This window comes from Pelodiscus sinensis, chromosome 1 (assembly GCF_049634645.1).
Source record: "Pelodiscus sinensis isolate JC-2024 chromosome 1, ASM4963464v1, whole genome shotgun sequence".
NCBI classification, from domain to species: domain Eukaryota; kingdom Metazoa; phylum Chordata; order Testudines; family Trionychidae; genus Pelodiscus; species Pelodiscus sinensis.
In genome coordinates this window covers 42,851,071-42,877,023 of record NC_134711.1, presented here as the reverse complement: position 1 = coordinate 42,877,023, position 25,953 = coordinate 42,851,071, and the positions used below count along the sequence as shown (strand labels likewise).

The 25,953-nt window shown below is 40.0% G+C and overlaps 1 protein-coding gene and 1 long non-coding RNA gene across 4 annotated transcripts in view; one reads left to right on the top strand and one right to left on the bottom strand.

The window, feature by feature from the left end:
- The window catches only part of TSPAN12 (tetraspanin 12), a 72,101-nt gene that overhangs the window by 16,661 nt on the left and 29,487 nt on the right, over positions 1–25,953 (bottom strand). For all 3 annotated transcript variants that reach the window (XM_075929020.1, XM_075929028.1, XM_075929039.1), the window contains exons 5-6: positions 7,679–7,753; positions 2,478–2,585 (exon numbers count right to left, since the gene is read on the bottom strand). In XM_075929020.1, coding sequence (XP_075785135.1) covers positions 2,478–2,585; positions 7,679–7,753 — 183 coding nt within the window. The remainder of the gene's footprint in view (positions 1–2,477; positions 2,586–7,678; positions 7,754–25,953) is intronic.
- LOC142829366 (uncharacterized) overlaps positions 1–25,953 on the top strand; it is a 39,680-nt gene that overhangs the window by 6,332 nt on the left and 7,395 nt on the right. Inside the window, exon 3 of the long non-coding RNA XR_012903754.1 lies at positions 15,254–15,399. This is a non-coding gene — a long non-coding RNA (uncharacterized LOC142829366). The remainder of the gene's footprint in view (positions 1–15,253; positions 15,400–25,953) is intronic.

The window sequence follows — 25,953 nt, the reverse complement described above, 5'->3', positions numbered from 1 at the left end:
TCTCCTCAGATGGCAGCCTGCGGCAAGTGCAGCTGGGCTGATGGCCGAGTGCTGTGATGTGCCCAGTGTGGGTAGTCCGGGCACTCCAAGCCAGGACTGCTTTGCAAGCGGGGCACCCCTGAGAACTGTCTGTCCGGGGTGGGGGTCGGGACCCTTTAAGAACAGCCCTCGGCTAGCCTGAGACAGCATCTCCACGCTCTAAGTCCTCCTCTGATGCCCTGCTGGCACTGCTTCCGGCCATCCTTAACCCCGCTTCAGGGTCCACTTAATGTGGACGCGCTAGTTCGAATTAGCAAAACGCTAATTAGAACTAGTTTTTAGTTCTAGATGTGTTAGTTCGAATTAGCTTAGTTCGAATAAACTAATTCGAACTAAGTTAGTTCGAATTAGCGCTGTAGTGTAGACATACCCTGATTTTTAATTAAGCCTCAAATATTGCATCCACAATTAAAGGAGGCTGCAATTAATCTTTTTTCGACACCTATCTGACCTGCAGATGCAATTGGCTTGTGAGGTTTATAAATCAACGGTACTGCATTCACAATTCTAGAGGTGGTTTTTTTTATATTGCGAGTGAGTGGTTTTTATCATTTTTTTCATTTGTGGACCTCTAAAAATGTTCACATGAAATGCAGATCCCCATCTGAAATTTCACACAGAATGCAGAAGTCTGTGGACTCCAGGGATCTGTAGAACACAGGCTGAAAATCACTGTTTGATAGTAGACTTTTCATGGATCCCTTAGATATAGTCTGCAGTCACCAGAGGACTGCAGATTACAGGGTGAAAACCAGTTAGGGCACATCTAGACTACAAGCCTCTTTCAAAAGAGCGCATCTAGATAGAAGCCAGTACTTTTGAAAAAGTGAGCTGCTTTTTCGAAAGAGAGCACCTAGGCAGTCTGGATGTTCTCTTTCAAAAAGTGATAGAAATGTAGCCGTGTTAGTCTGGTGTAGCTGAAAGAAAAAACAGGACTATGTAGCACTTTAAAGACTAACAAGATGGTTTATTAGGTGATGAGCTTTCATGAGCCAGACCCACTTCCTCAGATCAAATAGTGGAAGAAAATTGTCACAACCATATACACCAAAGGATACAATTAAAAAATGAACACATATGAAAAGGACAAATCAAATTTCAGAACAGAAGAGGGATGGGGGTGGGAAGGTAAATGTCTGTGAGCTAATGATATTAGAGGTGATAATTGGAGAAGCTATCTTTGTAATGGGTAAGATAATTGATGTCTTTGTTTAAGTTTAGGTGTAAAGTGTCGAATTTAAGCATGAATGACAGTTCAGAGGATTCTCTTTCAAGTGTAGTCTTAAAAGGTCTTTGAAGCAGGATGCAGGTAATCAAGTCGTTGAGACAATGTCCTTTCTGGTTGAAATGACAAGAAACTGTTTTTTCTTTGTGATCCTGTCTAATATCTGTTTTGTGGGCATTGATTCTTTGGCGAAGTGTCTGAGACGTTTGTCCAATGTACATAGCAGAAGGACACTTTTGGCACATAATGGCATAAATTATATTTCTGGATGAGCAGGAATATGTGTTCTCAAGAGAATCCTCTGAACTGTCATTCATGCTTAAATTCGACACTTTACACCTAAGCTTAAACAAAGACATCAATTATCTTACCCATTACAAAGATAGCTTCCCCAATTATCACCTCTAATATCATTAGCTCACAGACATTTACCTTCCCCCCCCATCTCTCTTCTGTTCTGAAATCTGATTTGTCCTTTTCATATGTGTTCATTTTTTTAATTATATCCTTTGGTATATATAGTTGTGACAATTTTCTTCCACTATTTGATCTGAGGAAGTGGGTCTGGCCCACGAAAGCTCATCACCTAATAAACCATCTTGTTAGTCTTTAAAGTGCTACATAGTCCTGTTTTTTCTTTCAAAAAAGCACAGTTTGTGTTCAATAACGCCTTTTTTCAAAAGAGCACTTTCGAAAAAGGTGTTATTCCTCATAAAAGGAGGTTTTCCATGATCGAAAAAACTGCCGCGTTCTTTCAATTTACTTTCTAAAGAACGCAGCAGCAGTCTAGGCACAGAGGAAGTTTTTTCAAAAAAAGGCAATTTTTTTTTCGAAAGAACCCTGTAATCTAGACACACCCTTATAAACCTTTGTCACTCAATTTCATTAAATTGGCATATAAAACTAATACAATTGTTATATAGAACTAATGCAGGTATATCACATCCTTGGAATTATATATAATGTAACTTACAAAAAAAAGGGTGGTGAAATTATAAAAATATACAAATGCTGTTTATTTGTCTAGAACTTATAAGAATGAGAACTTATATGCCAATAGTTCTCAAGGACAGCACTAAAATATAAGTCCTCAGCTTGCATATAAAAAAAAAAAGTCTCATCTTTTTATTTCTAATTAAACCTTTTCCCAAACATGTAAGTAACACTTTGTGCATATGCAGCCTTATATTTCATGAACAGACTGTCTTCTTACCTCCCTCTGAAAAAAATTCCAAGCATGGGTAAGCCACTGGTATCTAGGTACGCCATAGTTGGTCATTCTGGCTTTTAAAGTGACCATATCTGACCATTGTACTGGGATCTGAAAAGAAGACACAAAGTGTTTTAAATAACTGGAGAGACTGAATTCCTAATAAATCAATCAACTTGTACTCATAGAACCAATGCTTTCACCGATCCTGAGGTTCTAAAAATAAGTTACTTTGGATTTGCCGTCTCAGTAAAAAAAAGGAAAATAAATATCTTAATTTAAAATGAACACAGCTTTATTTGTATTAATAAAAATGTTGAGAAAAATATTGTTTTGTCATTTGCTTGTTAATAGATAGAATAGCAATAGAGGATCTACATATCAGTAAAATAGAAATAATATGTTAGAACGTTTCCAAGCGTTGTGTAAATTCAATTAAATGATTATCGACTTGTATCTCACAAAAGTCTAGTGCAGTCAGTGGAGCCCAATGAAATCAACAGGCAAGATTTAAAACAAACATAAGGAAGTAATTCTTCACACAATGCACAGACAACTTGTGAAACTCAATGCTGCTAAAGCCAAACATATAATCGGGTACAAAAGTGAGTTAGACTTATCATCCATGAATTTACCTAGCAAAGACTCATAGGGTGCATCTTCACAGCAGGGCTTAACTTGTCAATTGCATAACTTATTTTGAAATAGCTTGTTTCTAAATTGGGAGTGTTTCGACAGCACTTATTTAGAAATAGAGCACTCTTCCTCCAACTTCCCTTACTCCTTGTATAATGAGGGTTACAGGAGTCAGAGTAAGAAGGCCTTGTCGAGCTTGACAATATTTCAACATTATTTCAAAATAACTGCCTGCTATGTAGACGCAGACTAAGTTATTTCAAAATAATGCTAATTATTTCAAAAAAAATGTGGTGTGTAGATGTACCCTTAGTCAAGATGGTCTAAATCTCTGACGGCCAAAAATTGGGACTGGACAACAGGCAATGAATCACTCAGTAAATTACCCTATTCTATTAGTTCCCTTTGAATTATCTAGCACCATTGTAGAAGACAGGATACTAGGCTAGATGGAGTATTGATTTCACACAATATGGCCACTTTAATGTTCTTATTCCATTGACTTTAAAGACTGAATCAAGTCCATAAGGTAGAAGTTTGAGTGCATTTCACTTCAAGACCATTAACTTTATACATGATAAACGTCTCAGAGGGGGAGCCATGTTAGTGTGTTACGGAAGTAGCCATTGTTCAGAAAGCCTTTTTTTCCATTTTTTTGGAAATGCTTTATTTTCAAACAGTTATTGGGAAAGCACGTTTTTAAAAAAAAACTAAAAAATGGAATATTATAATTGCACGTCTTGCTTTCTCTTCTATTTCACACCCAGACACTCGGGGTGTGTCTAGACTACAGGCCTCCGTCGATATATATATCTTCACATATTATTTTACAAAATCAAATGTCTCAGAAATACAACAATGCCTTTGATATACTGAGGATTCTATTAGCTGTTATTTTGTTGTTGTTCTCAGAGGCTATGATTTCAAGAGGTTTGCAAATGTCAATATTAAAAATACATCCCAGTAGCAGTGTGCTAAAACAGCTACTTACAAAAGCAGGAATGTCCCAGGGACACAGCTCATACTTCAAACATTTATGCTGGTCACTAGAATAAATAATTCACTTTTGCACTCAACACAGTTTTCTTTGGATAATACTTAATACAACTGCAGCTCAGATCACCCTTAATAGACTTTTTTTTTTAAGGGTCGTAAGCGACTAGTTGAATAGTCGACTGCATGATAAGCCTACTCAACTACTCACTTCCTCCCACCCCTTGCTGTCTCTGTATCAGTCTGTCATCCAGTCCCAATTTTTGGTCGTCAGAGATTTAGACCATCTTGACTAAGGGTACATCTACACAGCAACATTATTTTGTATCAAAGGCAGCAAAGGGGAAGGAGGAGGAGCCAGTGCTGAAGCCAGCTTCCCCTACCACTGTCTCTACAGTGAGGGGGAGTGCAGGCAGAGGTGCAGCGGTCTGGGACCTGGCCTCTCTGCTTTTAAAATGTAGTAAAAGCCGACTGGCTCATACTACATTTTAAAGGCAGAGCCACAGCAGGGAACCCTGGCTCTTACTATTACTCAGCAGTCCCAGCTTGTGCCATGTCCCCTGCTGCAACTCTGCCTTTTAAATATAGCATTAGCTCCCACTCCCTCCTTGCTGCCTCTGATACAGAGGTGGGGGGGAAGCCCCTTATCAACTAATCATGTACTCAATACAAATTGTATTGAGTACATGATTAGTTGATAATTACTCACTTCTTAACATCTTTACTTATTTTTACTATCTTATTTTAGTTGAATGTAGTCCAAGGTTATGCACACAATACAAGTCCTCTAACTTTTTTGATGACAATGACAAGCAGATACAAATTAATGCAAAAGTGTTTGACAGGAGGAAATTAAAAAGTAAAACAAAATCAACTTATAAGGCAGTTATTAATGAACTAAGAAGGGATTTTAGAATCTATACCTTTGTCACTTGACATTCCAGAGATCAAACTAAGCATTTGAACATATATATTAACTAATATCCCTTATAACCAAATCATTTAGTAGTACATATTACCATCTGTTCATGAAAATCTTTTGCCTGGCTTCATTCCTTGAGACACCCTTCAGAGATGATGTAGGTAAACTAAGTGTATGGTTTGATTTCTGAGCATGAACGTTCTCTATGGTCCTCCTGTCTGCTGTTTAGTTTTTACTTGCATTAATATGTTACTATTTTTCTAATGAGTATCAAGCTTTGACTGAGGTTCAAGTACACTGAGAACCTGTTCTGGCTTTTTAATCTTGTGAATGGAAGAAATTAGTCATACAGCACTTTATACAGGGACCCTCATGGCAGACATTTGAGCCCTGTTCAGCACATATTGGAATAGTATAGAGGCTGTGCTTGACACCTTTTAACAGTAGCACACACAGCCCTATATTAATTCTAACTAATTTTCTAAAACTCATCAAAGGCTCCTATGATTTCATTATAAACTGAAGTCCATGTGGTAGGCAGGGCTCCCCAGGAAGTTCTAGGGAGTCTCTGAACCTAGTGTGAAAGCTGAAGGGCCTGGATACTCTGCATTCTTTGCATGGGCCAGCCACTGGTAGTGACCTATAGGTACTGTAGAACCATTCTGAAGAACTTTCTGGGTTCTGAAGTGCTGTACTTCACTGGACTTAAGTCTCAGAGCTTGACAGTTAGTAGCAGGACTTGGGAGCAGAGGGCCTAGAAGACTGGTGTTCCTAGCCAATCCCAGTATGAGTAACAACAGAATGATGATAAATGGAGGTCCTCTTCCATATTGGCAATCCCTCCCAAATTTCTGTTATCTGCAAATTTTAGTAGCCTCGTACTCACTTTTTCTGTCAAGGTCAGTAATAAAAATGTTGAATACAACTGGTTCAAAGACATCTCTCCAGCCTGATACTTCACCTTTCTGTAAGACATGCTGTAGTTTCCCCTTTAACCATTTCCAACATTCAACATTCAGATTATATATTTATTTCTATTTATTCATATGCTAACCATCTACATTACAGAATTTCCCTGGCAGCTGTGGAAGATCTTGGAGTGGGGAAATCTTTCGATTCATTCTGGCCTGGTCAGGGCAGGGGACAAGGCACATTGTCAAAATTCCCTACAAGCTGATAGATCTCATTTTTATTTTTTAAGTCACTGATGCCATAAGATAGGTTAGAGTGAGGTCTAGCTCCAGGCAATGCTAATTTCTGCTAATGTCTCTCAGTGTTATGTGTCCCACTAGTAGAATATCTACCTGGAGGGATAGAAATGTAGCCGTGTTAGTCTGGGGTAGTTGAAGCAAAATGCAGGACAATGTAGCACTTTGAGGGATGAAGTCACAATGGACCAAGGTGCCTAAAACCCCAATCCATCATGGGGGATTGCCCATTTAAGGAATCCTGAAAGATGGATGGTTTTGGCTGGGGGGAAGTGTGTAGCTTGTGAACTTGAAGAATGCTCCCTTTCAATACCTCCTACAGGCAGCTTCTACTGGTAAGGCTCCTATTGAGCCTTGAATGTTAGTTATAACTGTTGCCCCCGACAGATCCCCTGAAGAGAGTGGGCTGTGCCCAGGGGATGAGTCACACCTATCATCTCCTTTCCCAATTTAAAAATGTACCATACCAATGCAACTTGACATTTATGCAAAGTGATATCTTTAAATGTGTTATATTAGGAGCATAACACCACTCTGGAATCTGTATAGCAAGGGAATGAGTTCTGATACAAAATGCTGCCACATAATTTCAGAGTGCAGATCTGCCAGAAATTCCTTTCGTCCCAGTATTGTACAAATACCAAATGAGCTCCCTCCCTTTTTACTGCAGCATAAATGCTACATACTGGCTGCTGTTGAAAAGACCGATGTCATGGGCATATCTTGGCAGCCTGAAAGAAATATTTGTCACTCTGCTCATAAATAGGTACCAAACTCAAAATAAAAAGATATAGGAGCAAGTAGGATAAATGTGTTAGTTTGTTTTCTGTTCAGTACTAGAAATTTTCCTTCATAATAGATACAAGTCTTCAGTTTGAAAATTAAAGGCTTGTATAGTTATAAATACTAGTTGGAGATAAAACCTCCTTAGCAGTTTACGGAAATCTGATTTATAGCTGAGACATGTTTCATGTAAAACACTTGCATTTATAGTTTAAATACTAATGACACTGGCAAGCAGTAAGTCATTTATGGAATGAATACACCGTTTAAAATATAGCACAGCAAGATTTGGCCAAAGTGAAAGAGTCTTGAATGACACACATACCCCAAAAGCCCCTCAAAACAGAACCCAAACCTGCAATACTTACGGAGTAAAAACTCCCACTTGACTTCAGCGGGAACTTGCCTAAGTATTAAATTAAATAGGACCTAAGGGTAATTTTCTCCTCAAAAGGAAGAAAAATTCAGAGTGGATCTTTTTAGAAAGAACTATTTCCCCAGAATTTCCCATGTTAACACACATCAAAAACCTGAAGTTAATACTAGACTGACAGAAAGCCATAACTAACAAAGATGCACATGACAGCAGTTAAAAAGTAGTTAGCTAATGAAAAACTTTTGTTTTCTTCTATTTAATAATGTAGCCTCCTTTTCTGACTCACCGTAATTTCCTGCTCATAGGTCCAAACTCCACAGGCCAATTCAACACAGAATATCACAAGCAAACTTCCAAAATACTGTAGAACACAGAAACATCTTAGTTATATTGTTACACTGAAGTTACCATTGTGAAAAAACTATTAAGTATTTTAAAAACATTTCAAACACCATTAATTTTTCATACAACAAAGACAGTAAAAACCAAAACATTAAGGCATGAAGATTAAACCCTGAAGTTTACCTTTGGCTTATAAACATGTTTATATAATGTGACATGATGAAATAAATGTGGTTTATTTCTAACTTACTTAATATGAAATATGTTGAGCGTTGTTATGATGATATGAATTAATTTCCAAGTTATCTCATGGAACTGAGTTGTTATGACATTTTACACACAAACAGTTCCAAAGAGGCTATTTCCCTTCCCCCCTCCCCAAACACACTCCCCAAAATTCAGCATTTTCCACTGTTCCTTATTTATAACAACTACAGGAGCTGAAACCAACTAATGCTAATAATATGAACACAACAGATGCTGCAAACATTTTGAAGACTTTTCCCAAACAGGAAATTCTATAGTTAATAAAATATTTAAGAGAAACTGTGTGCAATATCAAATAAACCAGTTTGAACTTGTGGGATGCATTAGCATAGAAGGAAAAACTCATGTAATTGCTGTAATTCCAGAAGTTAGTTCAGTTTGTTTTTATTTGAAATATACCTTTCATCCAACCTTGTGTGGTACCACCCTCTTTCATATAGATGACCTGAATCCCTTCCTGTCCTAAACAGAGCATAGGCTCCATTTCCAAACGCACACTTTGCTAGGAGTTGGCTAGTTAGTTGTCAAAAACAATTAACACAAGAGAAACCTTCCACTACATTTCCCCCCAGAGCTTGAGTGTTCTTAAGACTTCCTTCCCTTTCTACCCTCCTAGCTCCCTGTCTAGATCTCTGTCTCTCAAGGGCCATTCTCACCTGCCTGTTTTCAAGGGCAGAGTTAAAAATTCATTGCTTTGTGACACAATGATGTAGAAAACCATGCCCACATCACACCAATTCCTCCTCCTCTTTCCATTAGGTCTACTCATTCTATTTCCTTCTCAGAAGGATAGTGATCTGATATAAGGGTTGTCTACATGCAGAGCTGTTCTTAATTAATGGTTCCTGATTAACTCCATCTCTGGACACCCTTACAGAAAATAAGGAGTGGAAGGGACCACCTGGGTCATCGAGTCCCAACCCCTGCTAACACAGGCAACTTTGTTATATAATTTGTTTGTAAATCACCATGCTCCATCTTAAAACTATTTTTTTCTTTTATCCCTACCATTCTGGAACTATTGCAAGGCTGTTCCAGAATCTCATTCTTCTAATTTCCAACCTAAATTTATTCATACCTTTTTGTTGTTCTTTACACTGTAACTTAAATTGCTCTTCTCCCTCCCTTCTGTTTACCCCCCAATGTATTTATAGAGAGAAATCCTATCCCTTCTTAGCCTTCATTTTCCTAGGCTAAACATGCCAAGCTTTTTCCAGAATAAGAATGCTTTGACTATCCACTTTGAAAGCAGGTTAAACTAAACAGAAACATGACACACTCCTGTTCTGGCATAAGTGAGTCTGCACCTAGTGTTTATCAGCAACAACAATGTAGCGGAGCTCTAAAAAACAGAATAAAAATACCACGGAATTAATAAGACATATGCCAAATGCCACCACACCATCATCTCACTTTTCTTATGTCCCAATCCCTGCTTGTTTTCATATCTGATCTGCTTGGATTGTAAACACACTTTGCAGGGAACCATTTCTCCTTACCTTCTCTGCACAGTGTTAAAAACTTCAGCTGAGAGACATGTTCTCTCGTGTGCAGACATAAAGCCAAGGAAATAAATAAAATTTAAAAAGATGAGACGTTCATACAGTGTATAGTTGGTTATCAAGTTGTCTCACAACTAGTAGGAAAGTAGGGGAAGAAAAGTGGGTGCTCAAACAGGGGTGTTGGATTTTACACTCGTGATCATGATTTAGGAGAGGTGTTGGAGAGGATTTGCAACCTACATGCCAAAATTCCAGTAAATAAAGTATCAGAAGCCAGAAGCTAGAACTGATACATTGGGATCAAGATTAACTGCAGGCACTCCACGTTTTTCAGAATCAATTCTTTTGACTCTCTCTTAAGAAGTCCATCCTCAAAGTGAGAGAAAAGGAGACATAGGCAGACTCAATTCAAAAAAACTACCGGTACTACAATCATTATTGCAATGATGTTAAAGAATATGTATAACCACAGATCTGCTTCAATTTTTTTCCACCTGTTTTGGGGAAATCTTATAAACCTCCCTGCATTCAACTTTGAGCTCTGAAACAAAAAATTCTTACAAAAGTTGTGTAAAAAACTCAACAATTATTTCAATTTATTTCCCCTAATCTTCATTTTCCAAGCCACATAGATCATAGCTGGCTGTAATTCCTACTCCTCCACTCCCAGATAAATTCCCAGTAGAGTGTGAATTTCAAAATAAATACAGCTTCTCACAACAGCAAACTCTTGCTTTTGTCAGTTATACAAATTCGGTTTCCACAGCAAAGGTTTAATTAATTCTTCCCTCCTATTGTGGGTTGAGTGGCTGGGTTCTGGGGGAAAAAACCCTCTTATTCCCCTGATGGAAAAGATCATGCTCTCTCTGCCACTCTCAAACCTTCGTGACAATTGCTTGCATATAGCATTACCACAATTCTAGTTCTGGCATTGTTCTCTATAATATTTGATTCCTTTCAAGGTTTTTCCTGCTATTCTGCAAAGAATGTCCTCTATATCGATAATCAATAATGTAAAAAATCCTATACGCAAAAAATCAGAAGCCTCTGAACTAGCAGATCTTCAAAACTCTGACACCTCTCTATGTGGTTGATAAATAGTTTTCTATTAGAGCTGTGTGAAATTGTCATAAAGTTCAAATGATTCATAAACTTGAATATGACCCAAAAGTTGTATTTATAAGGTTTCCGTCATCAGGCTGGGAAAATAAGCTCTCTTTCCCAGAGAGAGGCGCAGAATTACTAAAATTCTAGAAGAAAGTATTTTGTTTAAGGTAATATGCCATTAAGACAGAGATACAATGTATGCTGCTGTGCCATGTATCTGAGTGCCTAAACCTCAGCCCCCACATACAGCCCCATGTAAACGCTAACAAGCAGAAGTACTTTGGTTTTCTGTTATTCTTGTCCTGAGCTGTTAATGCATAAAGGCCATAAGCAGATGCAGCAGCTAAGCAGAGAAGTTGCCTCTGAACAGAAGGCAGCCCTTACAATACCTGGACCCAGCACATGCAGCTGAGCAATCTGTGCAGCAATGGATGTGTGCATTCCTCCTATGCACCCAAAATACACAACTGCAGTGAAAGGGGTCTGTGGAGCTTTAAAGAAATCCCACCTTTCCTCTGCAGCCCTGGGAAGGGAAAGAACTGACGACTCTAAGAGTTTTGAAGATCCCTCTTTCTACTCTATTTCAGTGCACAAAACAAGTCTGGGTGAGGGGAAGAAATAAAAAAGAGCACTGCATCTGAGGGGACAGTCATGATTGGGAGCTCTAGGCTATCGGAGAAGGGGAGAGATACAAAGAGAGAAGATGTTAGGAAATATCTTCTGGATGCAGTGAAGCAACAGAAATTTCCTGCACTACCCTGCTGAGAATAAGCCCCAAGGTGGGGGTGTCTCCTGCAGATTTAAAAATCAGCATAGCACACTCTTACACACTTTCTAAACCCAAGATTGTGGGGAGGAAGGTGTGCCAGGGAAGAGGTCATAGCACAATGCACTACATCTATCCCAAGTGTTTAGAAGACCATACTTAGCTGGTGCAAGTATGCCCTCAAGCTAAACCCCTACATTTGCCCAAGGCCAAAGCACGGAATTAAAGAGCATTAAACAAAAACTCAGCTCAGCTGAGAAACTGTCTGGTATAATATATAAGGCCAGACAAAATATGGACTGAAGATATGACAATGAAGTTTGCTTATAGAGGAGAAAAAGGGAATAAATAATAGACAAAGAAAAAATAAGCAAAGCATGAAAGGAGGTAATGCACGTACTTTGTTTGTGCTAATTCAGATGTCCTACATTTTGTTTTTATGCTGTAAGGCTAGCGGAGTATCCAGGAGATTAGGAATCAGTGTAAATATCTCAAACTTTCACTGTGCACACATAGTGACCATTGAAATTAATTGAAAACTATTGCTAGGAAGTACCTCGCAATATAAAATCATTCTCCCACTGCTTTTGGTCCCACAGAGATAGCATTTTTTTCATGCTGTAATTGAGCACAAAAGCAGAAGAGGATATAAAGTACTGATACAAATAAGAAACAATAAAAATGTTTTATTCAGAAGAGGCATTCTAGAAAATATCCTTTATATTTCTACAGATTTCTACATGTCTTGGACATTCTCCATGATGCTTGTGTAACTCTTCTGCAGGGTAGGCCTGGCAGTAACCAGGACTGGGTTCAATATCTTGGGGTCCATCTCACACAGAACTGGCTCAAGCCTTCACCCAGTAATCTGGGAAATTCACACATCCCTGGGTGCCTCTGAGAGGCAATGCTTCCCCACTCACAAGCACTAAGTCTGAGTGTAGGAAAGAAACATTTAATGAAAGAGAGAGAGAAGTCATATGGCATTAACTTGGGGGAAACACCACAAACAGAGTTCATAACCCAAACATGAGCTAAGCCCCTCTCCCCCCAGCTAAGAATCACCTGAAGTCCAAAGAGTCCGACACCACAAAAGTCTCTGTCCCTGGTCTGTGCCACCCAGAGTCCCAAAGTTCACCCACAGGGTTTCACCTCCCAACCTGGGTAGATATGGGGGTACGGGGATAGATGAGGGCCCCTTATGACACTCCCCCACGCTTCACCAGCTGTCTCGTCCCAAGATCTCACCAAACTGAGCGATTGGGCAACAAAATGGCAAATGAAATGTAATGTGGATAAATGTAAAGTAATGCACATCGGGAAAAATAACCCCAACTATACGTATAGTATGATGGGGGCTAATTTGGCTACGACAAATCAGAAAAGAGATCTTGGAGTTATCATGGATAGTTCTCTGAAAACTTCCACACAGTGTGCAGTGGCGGTCAAAAAGGCAAATAGGATGCCAGGAATTATTAAGAAAGGGATAGAAAATAAGACACAGAATATCTTACTGCCCCTGTATAAAACTATGGTACGCCCACATCTTGAATACTGTGTACACATGTGGTCTCCTCACTTCAAAAAAGATATTTTGGCCTTGGAAAGGGTTCAGAAAAGGGCAACTAAAATGATTAGGGGTTTGGAACAGGTCCCATATGAAGAGAGGTTAAAGTGACTGGGACTTTTCAGTTTAGAAAAGAGGAGACTGAGGGGGATATGATAGAGGTATATAAAATCATGAGTCATGTGGAGAGGGCCGATAAAGAAAAGTTATTTATTAGTTCCCATAATAGAAGAACTAGAGGACACCAAATGAAATTAATGGGTAGCATGTTTAAAACTAATAAAAGAAAGTTCTTTTTCACACAGCGTGTAGTCAACCTGTGGAACTCCTTGCCAGAGGAGGCTCTGAAGGCTAGGACTATAACAGAGTTTAAAGAGAAGCTAGATAATTTCATGGAGGTTAGGTCCATAAAAGGCTATTAGCCAGGGGATAGAAATGGTGTCCCTGGCTTCTGTTTGTCAGAGGTTGGAGAAGGATGGCAGGAGACAAATCGCTTGATCATTGTCTTCGGTCCACCCTCTCTGGGGCACCTGGTGCTGGCCATTGTCGGCAGACAGGCTACTGGGCTAGATGGACCTTTGGTCTGACCCAGTACGGCCGTTCTTATGTCCCACGCCACTGGACGCTCCACTGGTTGCCTGCCGCCGCTCCTTGCCTGCTGCCGCTGCTGGTCACCACTCCTCACCTGCCACCGCTCCACGCCACACCGCTGGTCGCCGCTCCACACCTGCCGTCGCTGGGCACCACGCCACACCGCGCTGCTGGTCGCCGCTCCTACCGGCCATGTTACGTCACCAACCAGTGATTCCCACCAGCCACTCTGCTGGTCGCCACCACTTCACTGGCTGCAATGGGTCTGGCTCTCAGCCAAACCAGCGATTTCAGCTCTCAGTGATTTCAACTCTTTAGCCACCAGCTGGACTGGCAAATGAATCCAGCTTTCACTGGACTAGCAAAAGAAAGGACTCCTCAGGGAGTCTGCTTTAGGTCTGTCCTTATAACAAAGGAGGAAAGGGGCAGGTTGGGCCAGTCTTATAGCTCATACCTGGCAGTTGTGAAGCAGGCTGACTCAAGCCCTTTAATCCTTCCCCCCGCTCAGTTCACTCAACTCTGGAAAGGGGGAGGCTTGTTCCTCCGAGACCTCTTACCAGCTGTATGATGGTGTCTCTCCTGCAAGCACTGGTGGCATGTTTTACAGTTCCCACATTTAGGGGTAGCATGATTAGTGACCCCCACCACAGTCCCAAATTATTTACAATTCTCCACATTCAATTCCAACACTGACCTTACATCAGCCCTGGCTGAATGGGATTTACATAGCCACACCTCCATATTCTCTCCTGAGCTGTATTTACATATCAACAGTTAACAGCTAATTACCTTGCAGAGCTAAACAATTGTAGTGGGCACACCTACCCCTCCTTTTAGCTGGCTGATAGCAAGCAGCAATTCAGCCCCTGCTTATACTTGTAGGCTGTGTCTAGACTGGCCAGTTTTTCTGGAAAATCAGCCGCTTTTCCAGAAAAACTTGCCAGCTGTCTACGCTGGCTGCTTAAATTTCCTCAAAAGCACTGACTTCCTACTGTAAGAAATCAGTGCTTCTTGCGGAAATACTATTCTGCTCCCGTTCAGGCAAAAGTCCCTTTTGCGCAAAGCTTTTGTACAAAAGGGCCAGTGTAGACAGCTCGGATTTGTTTTCCGCAAAAAAGCCCCGATCGCGAAAATGGCAATTGGGGCCTTTTTACGGAAAAGCGCATCTAGAGTGGCACGGACACTTTTCCACAAAAAGTGCTTTTGCGGAAAAGCGTCCATGCCAATCTAGACGCTCTGTTCCGAAAATGCTTTTAACGGAAAACTTTTCTGTTAAAAGCATTTACGGAAAATCATGCCAATCTAGACGCAGCCGTAATGAACAGCATCTTAAATACCAGGACTTTTGTTTATTCTCTTCATGCAACAGGTAACAACATCAGTGAATAAATTCCTCTCTTCTTTTCTGAAATATGGCTGATAGGACTGAGGAGAGGAGTGGAGAGAAATACTTCATTTTATTTAAAAAACCCAAACCCACACACAATTGAATAAGTATTTGTTGAACTGCTGCAGATTTTCCTTATTTTGAACCATGTCCTACAATCATTTTCATGAATATAATATATTTGAAAGATATTTCTATTACAATTTTAGGATCTAATATCAATTGGTGAATAAAAATCTAAAGAGAGTTTAAAGGGAAGTTCAATATGTTAGTATCCCTCAGGAAAAAGAGCCTGAACCATGTAAAGAGCTTCTCAAATCCTTTTCTTCCAGAGTTGTCATCCCCCATTACAGACACTGAACAAGACAGCATCAGGCTGAAGTCTGAGGATCCCTTACCCTACAAAGCAAGAAGATGGGGTAGTGCCAGGTTGGGCTAGAATGAGAACAACATCCCAAAGTGTCTGCCATTATTAAGGGTATGTATTTATTGTAGAGTTAGCCTGTGTGTTTGGCACCTGGTTCTGTGCAGTGGGGTTATCCTAACCTGGGTGTTAGAAATCACACTGCTCACGAGGGATGTAAAATCTACAGATATTAAAAATGGTTAATGTAACTGTTAAAAATCTTAGCGGTTACACTCACTGCGGTCTCTGCAGTGTAAAACTTTTACTGCAAAGCCAACAGTACAGCTGGTTTCCCAGGATTGGGGCTAGCACATAATCTTAATAGAATCCATTCAGCTGATGCTTATCAGTTAATTGTTTAAACAATTACACTCTTATATCCCTAGTAAAATCCTGTTTAATTAGTAAACTGATTAACATTAGGTTTAACCAGTTAACCAATTAAATGGGGGCAGGCAGGGGGTTAACCATAACTGGTAGGCATCGCCTGATAAAGGGCGATGCTTACTGGTTAGCTGGTTAACCATTCACATTCTTACTGCTCACATGGTTTCCTTCTCGCTGTTGCTAAAGTCTAGTGTTGCTATATCCCATGGTTCTTTCTGCTGCAATAAACTGAGCCAATCTATGATTATTTCCCAATGAATCATGGGGCATTTGTGAAAAGGGCTTGTAGAACTACCAGCACTCTAGTGACATATCTTATGCAAAGTGGGCATATTTCCAGCCTAAAGGATGTGTCTAGACTACATGGCTCCGTCGATGGAGCCATGTAAAGTAGTTTATTTGACATAGTCAATGAAGCGGGGATTTAAACAATCCCCACTTCATTAAAATAAAAACGCTCACCGTGCTGTGCCGACAATCAGCTGATCCAGCACAGCGTGGCAGTCTAGACGCGGCGCGGTTGACCAGGGAAGTCTTTGTCAACTGCTCCTGTAAGCCTCCGTCGACGGAGCCATGTAGTCTAGACATACCCCAACTGAAAACAGAACCTGTGTTTCTAGATTGTACCTCCAGCTTGACAGGTTGAATGCACCTCCCAACTTGAGTGATAGCCTTTTGTATGTGGAAGAGGAGGCATTAATGAAAATAGTTGTAAGTGTCAAGGCTAATTTTATGGTGAAAACACACCCTTATAGGGCTGTCTAAATCATACCAGGAGCCACAGAACAGCTCAAGACAAAATGGGCACATTCAGATGGCTTCAATTCATCTGCCTTCCCACTTTAGGTCTGTGCCTGTTGCAGGTCCAAGTCAGAATCTTACCTCATTTCCAATCTTAACCCCCTGCCTTCTAAAACAAAATCACCAGGCTTGTAATCTGCCCCCCTGCACAAATGATCAGTGTATCCCATCACATAAAATGATGAGAACAAGAATGTGGTCCATTGGCAAACTGTAAGAAAGCTGGAAAACTATCTAGATTCCTAGAAGTAATAGGGAATTGATGGAATAATGGGTGATTGAAGAGGGAATGTGCTAATGAATGGAGTCAGCTGTCACTGGGTGTTGAAGAGAGTAAAGAACAGGTGGTATCTTGAAAAAGCTTTCCAATTTTGGATAATAGGTGACTTTTTATTTGAGGAATAAGTATGTTTGTTAGTTACTCACACTTCATTTTAACATTTCATTTAATAAAATATGTTTCCTTTATAAAAAAAATTCCCGAGTGGTTTTCTTTCCCAATAAAAGAGACAGGCCAGATTTTCTAACCTCAGAAAAATCACAACCCTAACACTAAGATGGCTGAAGAAGCTAATCAGCATATCTGATCTCCCCAGATATGCTTGTTTACAGCAGATTTTTGGGCAATATGTTCCACATATAAAGCAATGACAGGAAGGCACAGAGAAAGAAGGGCAAGAACTGAGAGGAGATTCCAAGGGTAAGCAGCTGCAGAATGAAACCTTAAGGAAAACTCTCAAAGACTGGCGTACATGGTATGTGAAAGAGATGCCAACACATTCTAAAAGGTTGTGTGTAGTATTTCCCAATGGCTAGCAGCCTGAAAGCATCAGCCTCATTCTGCAAGCCATCCAGACATCTGTCTGCACCCTAAGAAGTGTCACTTGACCACCAATAAAATGTCTGATTACCAATGGGAACCAGATCCCTTCCATGAAAAGTCTAGTAAAAAACCTTGCAGCCACTGTCACTTTGTTATAGTTCAGAACTAATTAATCATGGAGGCTATTGCAAGGATTCACCCAGGTACAATTTTCAGACATTGATTTATTACTTGTAAAAGAGTCAAACTAACAGCTAAGGAAACTGAAGTGCTCTGTTTATCCAATCCTGCAAGGAAAGCTTTTCCCATGCTGTCTCAGCCATGCCTTAACCCTGTTCTTAGGAGGATTAATGGTTAATATATCATTTCAATTCAAACCTTAGTTTATTTGCTGAGTGACAATGTCAATGTTTGTATACATGATGTGGACATATATCGACAAGAAAATGGACTGAAACCATTCTAATTCATAGGACACTGAATGCCATCCTATCCTTCAAAATAATTTGGCTGTGGAAAATATCTCCTGTCTCCAGTGTTTAGATGACTCAGTTTACCAAGTATGTATAAATAATCATTCAAAGATTGTGTCCTCTCTCAAAATCATGTGATTCTATAAGTTATGGGGGGGTTCCGCTCAATTTTTCACAACTCCATTACACTACCATTTGTTTTCTTATAGCCTATAACTAGTTTTCTGTAGTTAGAAGAGTATCTTTCTGGTTTTAATTGTCAAAAACATTTGTCCTATTTTTTTTCTAACTAGTTCTTTTGCCATTGTTAGTCTCTTTTCAAATTAGACCAACAAAAAATTCATTATGAAGAGAAAACAGCTTCCTCCCTTCATATTGTCCTATGATGAGACATCAGTTTGTTCAGTTACCAACATGTACTTTATTGCTCTCACTTAGGTTAAGGAATAAATTAATAAACACTTAGAAATTAGATTAATTCACCCTTCAAACAACTATTACTCATTAGCGAAGGCTCAGATTCTGTAAGTAAATGGGGCTTCATGCAGGCTCAAGAGTCGCTGCAAGATCAGAGTTAAGCATTTAACAAGACAGTAGGAGACAATCCTGACAAAAGTCTTCTGAAGTCTACTGATGAAATTACGATGTCTCTTGTTCCTTCAGTATCATAGATTCTGTATTAAAAACAAAAAAAAATTTGCACAACAAAACAAAATGAGTCAAAATCCTTTTCAATAAGTTTTTCATTTTTTCCACATAAAGGCAATACATACACAAATTGGTGGAAAAGGCAAAGCAAGGCAAGAAAAAAAAAGATGTGGTCAGCCTGAGGGAACATCACTGCACATTCCATAACTGCTAAAAGGAATGCATTGTTGGAGCAGTGAAGCTAACTTCACTTAAGCCTCAGAACTGTACTAACAGTAGAGCTGGGTGAAGTTTTTAGATCAAAATTTTTTTGGCATAAAATACTGATTCAGTGATACAAAACCACTAAATTGAGTTCATATGGTTTTGGTTGGAAAAAAAATAAATTTTTTCCAAATATTATGTGTTCCAAGTTTTCAATTTGAAACAGCTTTAATTTAAATTCCTTCATTTTTTAAGTTTAAAAATATTCAAAAACAAAACAAAAATGTTTTGCTTGGGATTAAACTAAGGCTTTGTCTAGACTGGCAAGTTTTTCTGGAAAATCAGCCACTTTTCCAGAAAAACTTGCCAGCTGTCTACACTGGCCGCTTAAATTTCCACAAAAGCACTGACTTCCTACTGTAAGAAATCAGTGCTTCTTGCGGAAATACTATTCTGCTCCCGTTCAGGCAAAAGTCCCTTTTGCGCAAAGCTTTTGCACAAAAGGGCCAGTGTAGACAGCTCAGATTTGTTTTCCGCAAAAAAGCCCCAATTGCAAAAATGGCAATCGGGGCTTTTTTGTGGAAAAGCGCGTCTAGATTGGCACGGATGCTTTTCCGCAAAAAGTGCTTTTGCGGAAAAGTGTCCGTGCCAATCTAGACGCTCTGTTCCGAAAATGCTTTTAATAGAAAACTTTTCTGTTAAAAGCATTTCTGGAAAATCATGCCAATCTAGACGTAACCAATATGTTTAATTTGTCCTGAAACTTTTTTCAGACTTACTCATGCACCAAAATTTTTGAACATTTTTGTTTTCAGATTAGGGATGTAAGCAACTAGTTGAGTAGTCAACTATTCGATAAGCCTAGGCTTATCAGGTAGGCGACTGTCTACTCTACTACTTGCTTCTCCTCCCACCCCCCCACACTGCCTCTGTATCAGAGGCAACAAGGGGTAGGGGCAGGAGCCGGTGCGGGGGAGAGTGGATTAAAAGCTGGTTCCCCCCAGCAGTATCTCCGTGGTGTGGGGAGGCAGAGCTGCAGTGATCCAGGAGCTGGCATAAGCGTGAACTGCTCAGTACTGGCTTGCACGGGCACCAGGAGCTGGCTCTGCACTACTACATCCTGGCAGCTCTTACTACGTTTAAAATATAGAGCCACAATGATGGTAGTGAGTGCCCCCCCTTATTGACTAATCGAGTAGTAGAAATTTCACCAACTACTTGATTAGTCAGTTAACCGTTACTTAACATCCCTATTTCAGATCAACTCCAAATATATATATATTTTAATTTTCAGAATGGCCAGTGAGCAATCCCCCCAGCTCCCTCAAAAAATCATCTGTTACTCACTCCACTCTGGTTATCAAACTATACAAAGACCTAACCCTTGAGTTCTTCTAAATCTGCTGTTACAGGAAATAAGGATATCACATGGGACAGACAAGATATCCCCATTCACCTACCTTTTATGGGACCAAGACCACAATTTACAAACAGTTGTCACAGTGTGTAAACATTCTGGAAACACAATATACATCTAACACCAACGGACAGGTGTGTGGCTCTTTGTTTCCGTACAGGAGCACTGAGAAGTCCAGTGCGATGTACAATAACCACCACTATGGTGGTGGCCGTATCACAGTCATCCCTGCTGTCAAAGTTAGGAGCCATTTTCCTGCATAGTCTTCTGTTTACAAGTAGCTGCTGGACAGCTCTTTGATCTGACATCCTGGGCAAGAGTCCTGGAGCACTAGCTCTTCCCATGCACTATATAACAGTGATTAAGATGGATATTAGTTGCAAGAGTGGTAGCAGACTATCAGCATGAAGAGAACATATGCACTGCACTTGCATAATTTAGGGATACCAATGTGTAGATGACTGCAGGCACTGCAGTGCGGGGGAAGGGAGGGGCAGGAGAGGATGCCACGGACCAGTCATTTCCATGGTGGGCCAAAGCTCCCTGTGGACAAAGTCTGTTACCCCCCTGCACTGCGGTTATTTTTAAACCAGCTCCCCTCATGGACCAGATCCCCACCTGCCACCCTGTGAGTGGTGTAGGACCGTACTGGCTGCCAGCTCTGGCTCTGGGAGCTATGAAATAGATGTGTAACCGCTAAACTTTGATGCAATTACACAACTATTCAATTACATGCTAAGATCCCTAGCATAAATCCCCATTACTTGCAGAAGGATTTGGGTATTCCCACCGTCATGGGCCCGCTCCATGCTTTATGATAATTGGTTTATGAGTATGAATGTGCATAACTCAAAGATGCTTTATGCAAAACAGACCAAGTAGCCTATAAATTTTATAGTTTACATCTGCTGAATTTGTACATCCTATTTTTGTGTATGAATCAGTCTTGAATGTGAAGTTAGAAATATGAAATGTGAATCTGTTTATAGTTCTAAATGTGCTAATTAGGGCCGTTAGTGATACTTCAGGTACCTAACGACTCAGTATTCAAACCAAAGAGCTGTGGGTGGTCATGTTTGCCCTGTAAACACAAACTGTGGTTAGTCCTAAGAAGTCATAGGACCATGCTAGCTGGTCCTGGAATCCATTTTGAATCTGGCATTTTTCCATGGGAATGGGAGGTGCCAAACAAAAGATTTGCGTTATGAGGGGGAAAAATTTTTTTTTTAAGCAATCAGTCTTTGTGTTCAGCTAGATTTTGAAACTGCATAGCCCACCCAATGGGGATACAAAGAATTTTGAAGAAGCTGTAGACCCAGAAAGAGTAAAGATCACCTCTGACTTGCTCTTTGAGATAAGAACAGCTGTTTAGGGTAAGAATGTGCACATAGGTTTCTTAGTAGATAGAACTAAGTGTTTTTGTTCATTTTAATTTAGTGACTTATTTTGATCTGCTTTCACTTGCAACCTCTTAAACCCTACTTTTTTTACTCAATAAAACACTTTTGTTTATTATCAAGTCCAGTATAATTGTTACTTGAGGGAAGGGGGGAAAAAGGAGAGAAACAATTGTGCATACCTCTCTTTCATTAATAAAGTGAACGGACCTTATAAGCAGCATTCCCTCTAAGCTGTGAGCCCGTGCAGAAGAAATTTTGGGCCCACCCACCACTTTTGCTGAGCCGTGCAGCTGCACTCACCACCACTCACTTTCCTGCTGAAATGGAAAGTAAGTGTTGGCGGCGGCGGCTGCCTGGTGGGTTCTGGCCAGCCATGTGGCAGCATGCAGCTACTTCCTTTGCGCTGGCTGGATCCAGGGCGTGCACGGTGAAGCTGTACTTGCTGTCCTGGGGCAGCCTCACCAGCCCCAGTTCCAGCTCTGGCGGGTGGAATGTGGAAGCTGGCAACTGCCCCATTTGCTCCAGCTGGGGCATTGTCAACTGGCCTCAGCAGGTGGGTCATCACTTGCACTTCAACAAGGACATCACTCGCATTCAAAGTCACTGTGGTTTGAGTTGCCCTGTTTTCTTTGCCTTAATTAACCATTTTTAATTCATGAACTGGTTCTATTAAAATGGCTGAATTTCTTCAATTATGTCAAACTCAAACTCAGTATGCTCACTCATTTTAATTAGATTGCCTGCCTTTACCATTTTAAAAATTCATATTTAATCTAAACACTTTCAATGCAACATTTTCAAAATAGCCAGAAGTTACAAAGATCTAAAACAAATATTATATTTTCTGAATATACTTTTACCTCATAATCTACTGACTCATCACAACATGATGCATAGAGCAAGGCAATTATAATTGATATCAGGGCTATCAATTATCAGGGGGCGTATGGAGGCAGACAGATACTTAAGGGCAGTAAAACACGCATGTCAAGCAATGAACTGATCGGGAGAACAATAGTTGGAGTATCTCCCTTTATTCATAATTATAGCTTCTTTGATGCTGAAAGTGAAGTGTTTCCAGTTGTAGGATTTGAGTCACATTATCAGGAAACTCAATATAATTGACACTTCAGACAGAACACATTTGTAATTCCCATTGTTTGGCAGACATCTAGTTTCCTTCATAGGAAATGAAAATTTTGCAGTATTAACTTTATTTATTTGATTTCATATTATTTAAAGTTGTTAATCATCCCTAGTTTTTCTTCAGATCATATAATTCTTTCTTCCATAACATTTACAAATATATAAAAGATATGTGTTAGTAGTTGACAGGTACCATAGTTGCACACATCTGAAGAAGCACACAGGACCCCAATATTGATGCAAAAGACAAAACTCACTCCACTCACAGATCGAAAATCTTAGAGGGTAGACTGCTTATAAACTTTCTCTTGTAAAACTTTTAGAGACTAAGATGGGTGCTGAGTCATTAGAGCTGATTCCTCTCAGGCTGTGTCTAGACTACAGGCTTCTTTCGGAAGAAGCTTTTCCAGAAGAAAACTTCCGAAAAAACTTCTTCCAAAAGCGAGCGTCCACACTGCCAAAGCACATTGAAAAAGCGATCTGCTTTTTCGAAAGATAGTATCTACACTGAATAGACACTCTCTCGCATATAAGCTCTGATTACTAGAAACGGAGTGGCCATCAGGGCACCTGTGCTTTTTCTTCTTTCCTCTTCTTGAAAAAGAACTCCCTCTTCCCCGTCCACACATGCCTTTTTCCGAAAGAGCTCATTCAGAAAAAGGCTTCTTCCTCATAGAAAGAGATTTACCAATGTCAGAAAAACCCCTCTGTTCTTTCAATTTTCTTTCAAAAGAACGCAAATTGCAGTGTGGATGTAATTGACATTTTTTCAGTAAAACAGCCTTTTTCTGAAAAAAAACCCTCTGAAGTAGTGTAGACAGTAGAACCAGTGTAGAACCAGTAGAGTGGAACTGGTTCAGTGTCTGTGTTGCTCTGCAGGGGAGCAATAAACCCAATTCTGTGCCTTGTCGGAAGAAGGGGAGGATGGAGACCAAAGGAAAGGGTGGTGGGAATCCCCAAAGAGCAAACAAATGGGCATCAGTAGCATAATCAGCACATCAGGGGATAACCCCAGGAGGATATCTGTGATTCAATCCATCACTGCACATCTTCCCTTCTGGAGTGGTGGAAAACATAAGGAACTGCATACTTTAATGGCCTATGTTAGGTACCTATTATTACTCACTGAGGAGAAAGAATTATACCAGCTGCACTGCACAGACAGAGCTCTGTAGAGAAAAACAATCCCTATTTCTTACTACAGTTACCTACCCAGTGCCACAGGATACTTAACACCCCTCAGTTCTCTTCTTGAATGTGTATTAAGGAGGAGGTGCTGAGCACCCTTTCAGGTTTGGGTCTCACTGCATATATTATTTTTCAGGTCTTTAAGTAAATCTATCCAGATATTTCCATTGTTGGCACCCTAATGTCGCCCTCTGGTTTAGCCACCCTTCTTGGGTGGTTCTGGCAATAAAGCTTCTGTGGCTGCCCTGATGATCCAGTTGAAGTTCTCTTTGGTTGGTTCTATCTGGGTGACTGAAACTGCTCTAGTGTATCACCATCCTTACCCTATATACTTGCAGTTACTGGGATTGTCAGCAGCTCCACAAGTTGCTCCTCACTATCTACCATGTGACATGCACATGCATGCTTATACACACATGCATGTTATATGTTCATGAAGGCAACGTGCCCTGCATTTAAAGCACAGGGTAGTGACATTTGTAATGGTCCTTGGTTCCCATGGGAATTCCTAACCGTCTCTGGTCAGCTCCAAGAATGCTTCACCTCTTGGAAAGGTGCACTTTACACTGTAGTGAAGTTGTGCAATGAAGCCACCTTATTGTTGCTGCTTAGCTTTTCAAAACCCACTCATGTGAAAGAAAGGCAGTGGTTAGAACAGGAAATAGATTAACTTTCCACCTTATTCTAATACAAAAATATCTGAACTCTATTCACTCAAATATCACCTCAAAACCTTCATTTTAGGGATGAGGCCTCCTATGGAAAATGTTAGCCCCAAAACAATTGTTATAGAAAGTATCAAGTATCTAACACAAAAGGGGTTTAAAAAATTATGTTGGAAAATTTGAAAGGAAAAAAATAGTAAAAGAAAAATAGCACAAAATTTTCTCGTGGGTTTTGGATTTGTATGTAGATTTTAAATACAATTAATCCTTATTTTAATCACAATTTAAATTTAGATGCAGATCAGGCTTTCCATTAATATTATATTATAGCATTTACAAATACTTAAATTCATCTTTCAATAAGATAAGCGTACCTGCTGAGAAATTTAGAGTGCATTTAGCCACAAAAGTAATTTTATAGTTTAAATACTGAAAAATACATTTGAAAGGACCTTCACAAAATTGTGTGCCACTTATTTCCCCAGTTACACATCAGACACCAGGACTTTTAATAAACAACAAGCTGATGAAAAACATAGACTCAGAAAATGATGAACTCCAGTCTTTGTCCTGTCTAATGCTAAAATCTACAGACCCAATACTAAGTACCTCTGTCAGTTATTTTTTCTCTTTCACTGGTTGGTTAATAATTATGAAATACTCAGACTTAGTAAATAACAAAATTCCTGTGCCAAATATTTGTACAAGGTAATGGAGCAGCTGCGATTTTGTTAATACTATACTTTGGACACAATGGATTCTTCTATAATCATAGCAATACCTGCTGCTACAAGACAGACTCTAGTTCAATTATCAAGAGGCTGACTCTTTCACTAACCCATGTTGGAGCAAGGAGAGTTGCAAAAAGGCAGGTGTTGCTATAGATTTCTGTAACAGTATTCCACAGAGAACAAGATTTCCTTCCACAGAAACCACATATGTCATTACAGTAGACCTCCTGCATTATAATAAACAGCCAAATTCAATCCTTTATAACATCCAGGCGCCCCAACTGACTTAAATGGAATTGTATGGATGTAAAAGAATCTGTTCCAAAGTAAGCAACATAAAATACTGATTCATACTCCGGTTTGTGTTTGTCAGGTCAAATCTACAGTTTCTCTTAAGTTGCTAGGTATTCAGATACTACAGTGATAAATATGGCATAAAAATTGATATGGAACAGAACTCTATTAAGAAACACAAAGCCTTTGAGTTTATCTGCTATTGTGGCACATTTGGCTGTATATACACTACAGGCAGTCCCCGGGTTACATGGATCCGACTTACATCGGATCTCTACTTACAAACGGGGTGAGGCAATCCCGCACTAACTGCTTCTCCCCAGCAGACCAGGGAGACGCGAAGCTAGCGCCCTCCCCCCCCCCCCGCCAGCAGACCAGGGAGATGCGGAGCGGCTTTTCTCAGCAGACACCTCAGCTTGAGAATAAAGGACTGAGGGAAGTGAGGTGTG